At 47.3% G+C, this 12,725-nt stretch overlaps 1 protein-coding gene across 1 annotated transcript; it reads left to right on the top strand.

Annotated features, from left to right (window-relative positions):
- Nucleotides 1-273: 273 nt before the first annotated feature.
- On the top strand, nucleotides 274-11,970 carry zgc:194948 (uncharacterized protein LOC796981 homolog). The gene is made up of 5 exons (XM_055660573.1): nucleotides 274-432; nucleotides 5,290-5,439; nucleotides 6,913-7,054; nucleotides 9,045-9,103; nucleotides 11,350-11,970. Exons 1-5 carry the CDS (start codon nucleotides 384-386, stop codon nucleotides 11,478-11,480), a joined length of 531 nt encoding a protein of 176 aa, XP_055516548.1. The 5' UTR covers nucleotides 274-383; the 3' UTR covers nucleotides 11,481-11,970.
- The last annotated feature ends 755 nt before the right edge of the window (nucleotides 11,971-12,725 follow it).

Here is a 12,725-nt window from a genome sequence, read left to right as displayed (position 1 = left end):
CACTCAGACACAACCCCTCTACGACTTGTTCTTGCGGTGGGCAGGTTTGGGGTACTGATTGGGGGTGATCAGCCATGATCACATTGAATGGCGGTGCTGGGCTCGAAGGGCCGAATGGCCTACTCCTGCACCCTATTGTCTGTTGCTTGGCTGGGGGCCCGGGGGCTGGGTGTGGAGGCCACGGATGGAAATAACCCAGTGAGCGAATGATTCTGGTCGAACCTGCTCGGCCTGTTTGCTGCCTGAATGATTGGCTGTGGCCAGCAAAGCAAAGCCCTGGTGGAGACTGAGACTCCTCACATTGTCTCCGTGGATCCACCGTAGTGACAAGCAGTGCCTCCGCTGAGATCCTCTCACACACTGCTACTGGTATCTCCCGCACCATGAAGCTGCTCATTCTACTAGCTCTGGCCTCCATCTCATGGGCACAAGGTGAGTGGCTCCTACAGTTGTGTTGCATTTTGCCCCATCTCCAGGTCCCACTGAATATCCACCCACTCCCTCTCGTTTGATTCCCATTCACTATCTTTTCTGTGCCTTTCCCTCTCGACTCTTCAGGCAACTTTCCTCTCTCCCCGCTAATCTTTTTATTTGTTACCTTTCTCACTCACTGGCTACATTTTCTTTCAGTGGGTTTGTCTGTCTGTCTCTCCCCTGTGTGTGTGTGTGTGTCTCTCTCTCTCTCTGCCTCTGTAACTGTCCCCATCTATTTCTCCCCCTCCCCATTCGCAGAGCTCGGTTGAGCCACGGGACTGATTTACCATCGCCCAGTGGGGTAACAATATATCGCCTCAGCGCAGAGGGAGAATGAGGAGGGGAAGAGACAGTAACCTTAAGACTTTTGCCTCCATCACAGTGAGGTGGTGCCTGGTGAACTCACTCCCCCTTAGACACATTGTGATATCTGCCACTGTTTATTCCGGATTTTTGTCCTCCTAAACATTTGCCTTTGGAATTTTGCGACTTTCAAATGATCATTTCAAAAATGTTGCTGTGCTAATTGTGACTGCCCTCGCCCTGTCCCTGTCTACCTGCTGTGAATCACCTAATTACCCCTGTGCAGCCTTGAGTTAATCTGACATTCCTGCATTCTAGTTCATTCTCAGGGTGGGACCCGGGGCGTGATGAAGAATGGAGCTAGTGCTCCCTCTGGTGCTCAGGTTGGTAATGGCAATGGATTGTCCTTGTGGTTGTGGCTAACTCCTATCCTCATCTCCAACAAGCTTAGAGTGGAGCTAATCTACAAAACACGATACAAAGTGTTGGAGTATCTGGGGCTGGCAACATCTCTGGAGAACCCGGATAGGTGACACTTTGGGTCGGGACCCCTCTTCAGGCCTCTTGCTGCCTGACCCGTTGAATTACTCCAGCACTTCATGTTTTTTTTTGTGTAAATTAGAACCTGCAGTTCCTTGTTTCTCTATAGTTTCATTTTTTATTGTTTAGAGATGGAAACAGGGTCACTTTGGCCCACTGAGTCCATGCCGACCAACAACTAGTACACCAGTTCCATCCTACACACTAGGGCCAATTTATAGGAGCCAATTAACCTACAAGCCTAGATACATAGAAACATAGAAAATAGGTGCAGGAGTAGGCCATTCGGCCCTTCAAGCCTGCACCGCCATTCAATATGATCATGGCTGATCATCCAACTCAGTATCCCGTACCTGTAATAGATTCTTGATTAGTACAGGTGTCAGTGGTTATGGGGTGAAGGCAGGTGGAATGTGGTTGAGAGGGAAAGATAGATCAGCCATGATTGAATGGGGGAGTGGACTTGATGGGCCGAATGGCCTAAATCTGCTCCTATAACTTAAGAACATGAACTTAAGAAAACATGGACCAACGCCCTTCAGTAGGAGCCACCTGTCAATAAAAGCAACATTAATGAGAAACTTACCATAAGACCATAAAGCAGAGGAGCAGAGTTAGGCCGTTCCACCCATCAAGTCTACTCCGCCATTCAATCATGGCTAATCTGTTTTCCCCTCTCAATACCATTCTCCTGCCTTTTCCCCGTAATTTTTGATGCCCTCACTAGTCAAGAACCTATTGGTTTCTGCTTTAAAAATGCCCAATGACTGGTCCCACAGATTCACCACTCTCTTGCTGAAGAAATCCTTCCTCATCTCCATTCTAAAGATATGTCCTTTTCTTCTGAAGCTCTGCCCACTGGCCCTAGACTCTCCCACTTGTGGAAAGATCCACTCCACATCCACTCTATCCAATGTGGATAAGGCCGGACTTGAGCTGTCTGAAGATCAAGACCTCAGACCTGGTCCAATGCATGCATGTGTGTACCTGGTATCACTGATCTCCAGCTGGTTGTATCGTTCTGACACAGGGACTCCCCACAAACACTCGAGAGATGCGATACAACTTCATGCTTCAGCACAAATTCCCCGAACTCCATTGGCAGAGGACCAGAGGACACAGGTTTAAGGTGAAGGGGTAAAGATTTAATAGGAATCTGAGGGGTGGCTTTTTCACGCAAAGGGTGGTGAGTGTATTGAACGAGCTGCCAGAGGAGGTAGTTGAGGCTGTGACTATCACAACTTTTAAGAAATAGTTAGACCCCTGTCCCACGGTACGAGTTCATTCCAAGAGTTCTCCCGAGTTTGCCCTGATTCGAACTCGGAGATTTACGGTAATGGCCACTCGTCGGTACTCGGGGCTCTCGTGGACATTTTTCATCATGTTGAAAAATCTTCACGGGTCTTCCCGTGCTTACCTGCCGTTAGCGAGTCTTCCCGAGTACCTGCCGTTAGCGCTAAGAGACGTCCCCGAGCTCCGACGTACCCGCGACGTTCATTCTCCGTGTTTACCACGAGTTTTACCACACGTGGGACTGGCGTAGCTGGGATATGTTGGCCAGTGTGGGCAAGTTGGGCCGAAGGGCCTGTTTCCACGCTGTATCCCTCTATGACTCTAATAAGTGAAGCACAGGCACATCCTCTTCCAGATCAATATCTCCAGTGTTGAGAACCTAATTACACTCAGTCATTTCCAACGAGTGTGCCTCATCAATCATGCGTTCAATACTAGACTCCCACGAGCAATACTTCACTCTGAGCTCTGTCATTGCGAGGGGTTACCAGGTGGAGAGAGGGAAGGATTGCAGGATGTATTGTTTAAGAAGGAACTGCAGATGCTGGAAAATCAAAGGTAGACAAAAATGCTGGAGAAACTCAGCGGGTGCAGCAGCATCTATGGAGCAAAGGAAATAGGCAACGTTTCGGGCCGAAACCCGGAAGGGTTTCGGCCCGAAACGTTGCCTTTTTCCTTCGCTCCATAGATGCTGCTGCACCCGCTGAGTTTCTCCAGGACTTCAGGCAATGTTAGGTGCAGGTACAGCTATATTATTGTGTACCCAGATGCAGTGACAAGTGTTGCAGTGCATGCTATCAGTCAAACCACAGCACACCACACCACACATGAGGGCAATCAAGCCAAGCACAGTACAACAGGGGAGTGCAAAGAGAACAATGTCGAACATGAGGTTACACATAGAGAGAAAGTGCAGATACAATGTGAAAAAAGTGCAAGTGCCACAGTGAGGTGGGTTGGCAGATCGTGTTGGCTGGTTGGCACGGTGATGCAGCAGTAGAGTTGCTGCCTTACAGCCCCAGGGACACGGGTTTGATCCTTACCACGGGTGCTGTCTGTACGTAGTTTTTTACCTTCTCCCCGTGATCGCGTGGGTTTTCTCTGAGATCTAAGGTCCCCCCCCCCCCACACTCCAAAGACGTACAGGTTTGTAGGTTAATTGGCTTAGTATAAATGTAAAATTGTCCCTAGTGGGTGTAGGATAGTGTTAATGTCTGGGGATCGCTGGTCGGTGTGGACTCGGTGGGACAAAGGGCCTGTTTCCGCACTGTATCTCTAAACTAAACCAAAGCACCTGGAGGAGACCTCCAACATGGGTCACGTGGAGAATAGAGGGAGTGCAGAGAAGGTTCACCAGACTGATTCCTGGGATGTCAGGACTGTCTTATGAAGAAAGACTGGATAGACTTGGTTTATACTCTCTAGAGTTTAGGAGATTGAGAGGGGATCTTATCGAAACTTACAAGGGGTTGGACAGGCTAGATGCAGGAAGATTGTTCCCGATGTTGGGGAAGTCCAGGACAAGGGGTCACAGCTTAAGGATAAGGGGGAAATCCTTTAAAACCGAGATGAGGAGAACTTTTTTCACCAGAGAGCACTCTGGAACTCTCTGCCACAGAGGGTAGACCAGTCCAACATATTTAAGAGGGAGTTAGATGTGGCACTTGTGGAGAGAAGGCAGGAACAGGATACTGAGTTGGATGATCAGCCATGATCATATTGAATGGCGGTGCAGGCTCGAAGGGCCGAATGGCCTACTCCTGAACCCATGTTTTTGAAGCTGTCAAATCTACTTGTGGCACCCAAGGAGGATTGAACCCATACTTTGGAGCTGTCGTGTCGGAACGCTACCTACTGCACTACCAACCGCCCAGCCCTGAAGTGGAATGTGACGTGTTTGCATAGGCAGGGCCCACTGTAGTTTGAGTTTAGTTTATTGTCACGTGTACCGAGGTACAGTGAAAAGTTTCGATGCGTGCTGCAGAAAGACAACACGTGATCACAATCGAGACAGTCACAGTATGTTCAGACAATTGGGGAGAGAAACAAGACCCGGAAGGGTCCCGACCCAAAACTTCACCTATCCGTGTTCACAGAGATGCTGCCTGACCCGCTGAGTTACTCCAGCATGTTGTGTACTCCAGCATTTTATTTTAGCACATTTCCTAGTTCTGTGTTATATATTCAGTGTATATTAGCAACACGAAAGATGTCAGAGATCTCTCTGAAGATGGACACAAAAGGCTGCAGTGACTCAGGAGAGAAGGAATGGTTGCCGTTTCCTGTTGAGACCCTTCTTCAGACTGAGAGTCAGGGGAGAGGGAGACACAGAGATATGGAAGGGTAAGGTGTGAAAACAAGATATCAAAGGGAATGAATGCATTTCGTTGTCTCTGTACTGTACACTGACAATGACAATTAAATTGAATCTGAATCTGAATCTGAATCTGATGAAGTTCAAGGAAAATGTAGAAGGGTTTTGGCCCGAAACGTCGCCTATTTCCTTCGCTCCATAGATGCTGCCTCACCCGCTGAGTTTCTCCAGCATTTCTGTCTACCATAGAATAGATCATTGGTAGCTCGGGGAAGGTGACAATGAAACATACAACGATAAGATTTAATCAGGATTGGGTCCACCTTACATCCTCTTAACTTTTTCTTTTTTTTTAATGTGAACAGAATTTACTATCTCGCTGGCGAATGACAATATGGGTGAGGTTGTGGCAAGTCGCCGCTCCATGTCAGCGATCATAACTATGGATCCTAACTCTTGCAATTTGGCCGGAGAGACTGTCATCGTCACCGTCAACAATACCTCAAATGGACAAGGTATCCTCAATCCCGTTTCTTCTTCCTGCTTCTGCCCAAACATAGAGACACAATGAGTCTGAGTTTACTTTATTGCATAGGCACATGTACAGTGAAAAGCTTTTGTTGCATGCAAACCAGCCAGTGACAAAACAATACATGATTGCAATTTGAGTATAAGAGCAGGGAGGTTCTACTGCAGTTGTACAGGGTCTTGGTGAGACCACACCTGGAGTATTGCGTACAGTTTTGGTCTCCTAATTGAGGAAATACATTCTTGCCATAGAGGGAGTACAGCGAAGGTTCACCAGACTGATTCCTGAGATGGCAGCACTTTCATATGAAGAAAGACTGGATAGATTTGGCTTGTACTCGCTAGAATTTAGAAGATTGAAGGGGGATCTTATAGAAACTTACAAAATTCTTAAGGGGTTGGACAGGCTAGATGCAGGAAGATTGTTCCCGATGTTGGGGAAGTCCAGAACAAGGGGTCACTGTTTAAGGATAAGAGGGAAATCTTTTAGGACAGAGATGAGAAAAACATTTTCGCACAGTGAATCTCTGGAATTCTCTGCCACAGAAGGTAGTTGAGGCCAGTTCAGTGGCTATATTTAAGAGGGAGTTAGATGTGGCCCTTGTGGCTAAAGGGACCAGGGGGTATGGAGAGAAGGCAGGTACGGGATATTGATTTGGATGATCAGCCATGATCATATTGAATGGCGGTGCAGGCTCGAAGGGCCGAATGGCCTCTACTCCTGCACCTATTTTCTATGTTTCTATGCAATTGAACCGTTCAGACAGTGTACAGATGCATGATAAAGGGAATATTGTAAATAACATTCAGTGCAAGATAAAGCCAGTAAAGTCCGATCAAAGATAGTCCAAGGGTCTCCAATGAGGTAGATGGTAGCTCAGCACTGCTCTCTAGTTGTTACATGGGAAGAAACTGTCCCTGAATCTCGAAGTGTCCGTTTCCACACTCTTTCACAGATGCTGGAGGTACTTGACCTTTCTCAGTCTTAAGACCCGAAATGTCGCCAATTCCTTTTGCGCCAGACCCGCTGAGTTCCTTCACCGTTTTGTGTCTTTATCCTTAGTGTAATTTAACATCTGCAGTTCCTGCCTACACTACACTAGTTTAGTCTAGAGGTACAGCGCAGAATCGCATACTGAATCAGGCATTTTGGCCGTTCGAGTCCGCACTGACCTGCGATCCCGCACACTAACACTATCCTACACACACTAGGGACAATTACACATTTATACTAAACCAATTAACCGGCAAACCTGCATGTGTGGGTGTGGGAGGAAAAATAACATCTCAGAGAAAACCCACGCAGGTCACGGGGAGAACGTACAAACTCCATACAGACAGCACCCGTAGTCAGGATCGAACCCGGGTCTCTGGCGCTGTGAGGCAGCAACTCTACCGCTGTGCCACCGTGCTATTTTTATTTCCAATGCAGCTGCTAATGGTTGATTCTCCTCCCTCAGTAATAGCGCAACCCAACTTTGTGAGGCCCGTCTGTCGCAACAGACGTGATTTAATCAGTCTGGTGTCTAACGCAGACGGAACCCCCCAAACATTGAACCTGGGCTACATGTTGGAGATGCTGCAACCAAGCACTACGTACAAGTAAGTGTGGAGAGGGGGAGCTGGGGAGAGCTCGGGGTTGGAGAGAATTCTCCATCTAACTCCAGAGTTACATAGAACTCTGAGAGATAGCGGAGTCAGGGGATATGGGGAGAAGGCAGGAACGGGGTACTGATTGTGGATGATCAGTCATGGTCATAATGAATGGCGGTGCTGGCTTGAAGAGCCAAATGGCCTACTCCTGCACCTGTTGTCTGTTTTATGTCTATTATTTTACTGGAACAAGGAGGGAACTGTGCCATGGTCAATGTGATTCAAGCCTCTGCCTCTTTCTGACACCATTGGGAAGTGATTTAATTTATTTATTCTGTAATACCATAATACCCTCTGAATCATTGCTCTGTCACCTCCCCTACATCCTGTTCTACAACAACCCTTCCCTGACCCCTGTATCTGCCTCATACCTCCTTTCCATCCTACCACGGACCCTCTAGTTCAGCAACTCTGCTAATCCTGCCAACTGCATCTTTCTCCCATCTCATCACTTCCCGACCCCTCTCGCCTAGCGTTATAAAACTGCTCCTCTACCTCATTCCAAACCAGGCCCATAGAAACATAGAAAATAGGTGCAGGATTAGGCCATTCGGCCCTTCGAGCCAGCACTGCCATTCAATATGATCATGGCTGATCATCCAACTCAGTATCCTGTACCTGCCTTCTCTCCATACCCCCTGATCCCTTTAGCCACAAGGGCCACATCTAACTCCCTCTTAAATATAGCCAATGAACTGTGGCCTCAACTACCTTCTGTGGCAGAGAATTCCACAGATTCACCACTCTCTGTGTAAAAAATGATGATTTTCTCATCTCGGTCCTAAAAGACTTCCCCCTTATCCCTAAACTGTGACCCCTTGTTCTGGACTTCCCCAACATCGGGAACAATCTTACTGCATCTAGCCTGTCCAACCCCTTAAGAATTTTGTAAGTTTCTATAAGATCCCCCCTCAATCTTATAAATTCTAGCGAGTACAAGCCGAGTCTATCCAGTCTTTCTTCATATGAAAGTCCTGCCATCCCAGGAATCAGTCTGGTGAACCTTCTCTGTACTCCCTCTATGGCAAGAATGTCTTTCCTCAGATTAGGAGACCAAAACTGTACTCAATACACCAGGTGTGGTCTCACTAAGACCCTGTACAACTGCAGTAGAACCTCCCAGCTCATATACTCAAGTCCTTTTACACCACCATGCATTACACCTCCTCGCCACCAACACCTAAACTCACAAGTGATAGGCGCAGAATCAGGCCAATCAAGTCTCCTCCACCATTCAATCATGGCTGATCTAGCTCTCCCTCTGAACCCTATCTCAGCAAACCTCTGAAAACTGTGTTAATCAAGAATCTATCTATCTCTGCCTTAAAAAAATATCCATTGACTTGGCCTCCACAGCCTTCTGTGCCAATATTGGAATTCCGCAGATTCGCCACCCTCTGACTAAAGAAATTCCTCCTCATCTCCTTCCCAAATGAACATCCTTTAATTATTCTGTTCGGTGTTTCCACATTGAAGGGAATTACCTGAAATTCGGGAAATTCTGGTCATTTTAGGGAAATGAAATAATTTCGGGAAATTTTGGGATATGGGGAGAAAGCAGGAGCGGGGTACTGATTGTGGACGATCAGCCATGATCACATTGAATGGCGGTGCTGGCTGCAAGGGCTGAATGGCCTACTCCTGCACATATTGTCTATTGAGAAGTTACAATTTTACCCAAGCCAATTAACATACAAACCTGCACGTCCTTGGAGTGTGGGAGGAAACCGGAACACCCGGAGAAAACCCACGAGGTCCCATGGCGAATGTACAAACTCCGTACAGACAGCAACCGTAGTCAGGATCGAACCCGGGTCTCTGGCGCTGTGAGGCAGCAACTCTACCTCTGCGCCACCGTGCCACCCTTTCTCACCGCCCCTTCTTCATTGATGTAAGCACCTTCCATGGTTCCTGCTCACTCTGCTCTCCTTTTCCCCAGTGTGTATTTGAGAGCTGGCACCATAAGGAGCAACATGCTGGGAGTCACCACCATCTCACGTAAGTAGTCTTTCCTCCAGTGACTCTAGATGTCACATCACAGAGTGGTGGGGCCCTGACCTGAACCCAAGGCATTTTTCTCCATCCTTCATCAACGTACTATAACTCAATGGCAGCTGGTTTGGTGATGAGTTCCTCTGGAACCCACAGTCAATGTGTCCAGGATCCAATGTTGCCATAGACAACGGTCCCTAATTCCACCAAGATGGGCACACACCAGCAGCAGAGCTCTTACCCCCAGACGCTGGTCAACACCGGCTGAACTGGAGATGTCTCAACAGACTTGGAACTGGGGTCGGGCGGATTCTTGGGGATGTTCAAATGGGGGAATTCTCGAGGAAAGAGGCTGGGGGCGAGAGGTTTAAAGGGGGAGGTTGTGAATGATGTAATGGAGGCATGCCAAGAAAACAATAGATATATCAGAGGGGTAAGAGAAGGGCTAGTTCATAAGGGTGACAATGCACAAATGGGGCTACATGGAGTGTGCAACAACCTGTGACTGTGGCACACACAGACCCAGACAATGCAACACCTACTGCAATGCCCATTGCTGGATAATCCATGCACTACTGCAGACCTTGCACTTAGCACTCCAATAACTCCAGCAATGACGTGTACAGCAGTGGCGAGCCGCTATGTAGCAGAAGGACATGGGAGAAGAAGATGGACAATGTTGTCTTTAGTCAGAGGGTGGTGAATCTGTGGAATTCATTGCCGCAGAAGGCGGTGGAGGCCAAGTTAGTGGGTATTTTTAAGGCTGAGATAGATAGATTCTTGATTAGTACAGGTGTCAGGGGTTATGGGGAGAAGGCAGGAGAATGGTGTTAGGAGGGAGAGATAGATCAGCCATAATTGAATGGGGGAGTGGACTTGATGGGCCGAATGGCCTAATTTTACTCCCATCACTTATGATCTTATGATGAAGGGTTGTGCTCTATGGAGCCCAGAACCACAGCAGGGGGTAGATTAAGCTCCTGAAGTGAATAGTTTCAGTCAGCGTGCATTGGCTGGGCGTGCACAGGTGCTCATGAGGACCAAGCAAGACTTTTCCCCACATGTCCCATTCAATTGGGGTAAATCAAGAAACCATTTCCCATTCTTTCATTTCATTCAATGTTCTGTTCAATGGACATTCATTAATAAACAATGTGTGTGTGTGTGTGTGTGTGTGTGTGTCAGTGTGCATGTGTGTACGTGTGTGTGTGTGTGTGTGTCTATGTGTGTGTGTGTGTGTGTGTGTGTGTGTGTGTGTGTGTGTGTGTGTGTGTGTGTGTGTGTGTGTGTGTGTGTGTGTGTGTGTGTGTGTGTGTGTGTGTGTGTGTCTGTGTGTGTGTGTGTGTGTGTGTGTGTGTGTGTGTGTATGTGTGTGTGCGTGTGTGTGTGTGTGTGTGTGTGTGTGTGTGTCTATGTGTGTGTGTGTGTGTGTGTGTGTGTGTGTCTATGTGTGTGTGTGTGTGTGTGTGTGTGTGTGTGTGTGTGTGTGTGTGTGTGTGTGTGTATGTGTGTGTGTGTGTGTGTCCATGTGTGTGTGTGTGTGTATGTGTGCACGTGTGTGTGTGTGTGTGTGTGTGTCAATGTGTGTGTGTGTGTGTGTGTGTGTGTGTGTGTGTGTGTGTGTGTGTGTGTGTGTGTGTGTGTGTGTGTGTGTGTGTGTGTGTGTGTGTGTGTGTGTGTGTGTGTGTGTGTGTGTGTGTGTGTGTGTGTGTGTGTGTGTGTGTGTGTGTGTGTGTGTGTGGGTGTGTGTGTGTGTGTGTGTGTCTGTGTGTGTGTGTGTGTGTGTGTGTGTGTGTGTGTGTGTGTGTGTGTGTGTGTGTGTGTGTGTGTCTATGTGTGTGTGTGTGTGTGTGTGTGTGTGTGTGTGTGTGTGTGTGTGTGTCTATGTGTGTGCGTGGGTCTATGTGTGTGTGTGTGTGTGTGTGTGTGTGTGTATGTGTGTGTGTGCATGCACCTGTCCCTGTGTGTATGATGTGTTTGTTTAAGTGTTGCATATACTGTATATTTTTTGTGTGTGCATACGCACGGAACCGAAATGTCACCTAACCGTGTTCTCCAGTGGTGCTGCCTGACCCACTGTTACTCCAGCATTTTGCCCTGTGTGTGTGTGTGTGTGTGTGTGTGGGCGTGTGTGCGTGTGTCTGTGTGTGTGCGTGTGCCTGTGTGTGTGTGTGTGATTGTGCGTGCGTGTGTGTGAGAGTGTGAGTGTGATCAGGCCTGCATTCATTTACTGGATTGTATTCATTCCTTAGCGGTGGACTACAGGACCATCGACCTTGGTTTTGGCCGAAGTGGGGCGATGGTGGTGATCACTGTGATTCTGTCTATCGCTATGTTGGCCCTCATCATCGCATTCATCGTTGTGCTTGTACTCAGCAAGTAAAAGCTGTCGCTGGAGGATGAAGAACAGTTACAATCAAAAATATACCAAGACTCTTTTTATCTCTCTTTATTTTGCCGTAAATTTTCTAACCTGCGCTCTGCAGCTTGATGAGTATTAGGAATTAATTCAGTGGATTATCTGCCATTTGTGAACTGTGTTTTGATCCGTAGGGATTTGAGAATATTAATCCTCAAGCATGATGAACTTTCTGGTCTCTCGCGGCCTCCTATCAATGATCTTTTCCTTCATTCCCCGCTGATCACAGTAATATTCAGCCCCCACTTGTTTCCAACTGATCCTACACACCTTGACCAGTCGATCACCCTGGATGTAGATCGCTTGGTTCCAATGGATCTGCCGTGGGCAACAGGGACTCTGGTCACTGCGGCTCAGATTGTAGCAGAGTCCCAGGTCTAGAAATGATGGTTCTATGCTGTGGGGAACCTGATTACTAAACTTGTTATTTTATAATTAAAGTCTGTATTTGTAATCCAGTTTCACTCCTCTGTTTCCAATGTGAAATGCAATGGGTGATGTGGGCTTGGTCTGTGTAAACCGTATAGTGAGAGTGATGGCGTGATTACAATATAGAAGTATATTGTATAGTATAGCTGAGTATAGAAGCTGGGATGTAATGTTAAAATTGTACAAGGCATTGGTGAGACCAAATCTGGAGTATGGTGTACAATTTTGGTCACCCAATTATAGGAAGGATGTCAACAAAATAGAGAGAGTACAGAGGAGATTTACTAGAATGTTGCCTGGGTTTCAACAACTAAGTTACAGAGATAGGTTGAATAAGTTAGGTCTTTATTCTCTGGAGCGCAGAAGGTTAAGGGGGGACCTGATAGAGGTCTTTAAAATGATGAGAGGGATAGACAGAGTTGATGTGGACAAGCTTTTCCCTTTGAGAATAGGGAAGATTCAAACAAGAGGACATGACTTCAGAATTAAGGGACAGAAGTTTAGGGGTAATATGAGGGGGAACTTCTTTACGCAGAGAGTGGTGGCGGTGTGGAATGAGCTTCCAGTGGAAGTGGTGGAGGCAGGTTCATTGGTATCATTTAAAAATATATTGGATAGGCATATGGATGAGAAGGGAATGGAGGGTTATGGTATGAGTGCAGGCAGGTGGGACTAAGGGGAAAAAGAAATGTGTTCAGCATGGACTTGTAGGGCCGAGATGGCCTGTTTCCGTGCTGTAATTGTTATATGGTTGTATGGTTATTACTATCGCGTGCAGTC

This window comes from Leucoraja erinacea, chromosome 32, assembly GCF_028641065.1.
Source record: "Leucoraja erinacea ecotype New England chromosome 32, Leri_hhj_1, whole genome shotgun sequence".
Lineage (NCBI taxonomy): Eukaryota > Metazoa > Chordata > Chondrichthyes > Rajiformes > Rajidae > Leucoraja > Leucoraja erinaceus.
The sequence above is the reverse complement of the archived record's forward strand: the minus strand, read 5'-3'. Positions and strand labels throughout refer to the sequence as shown.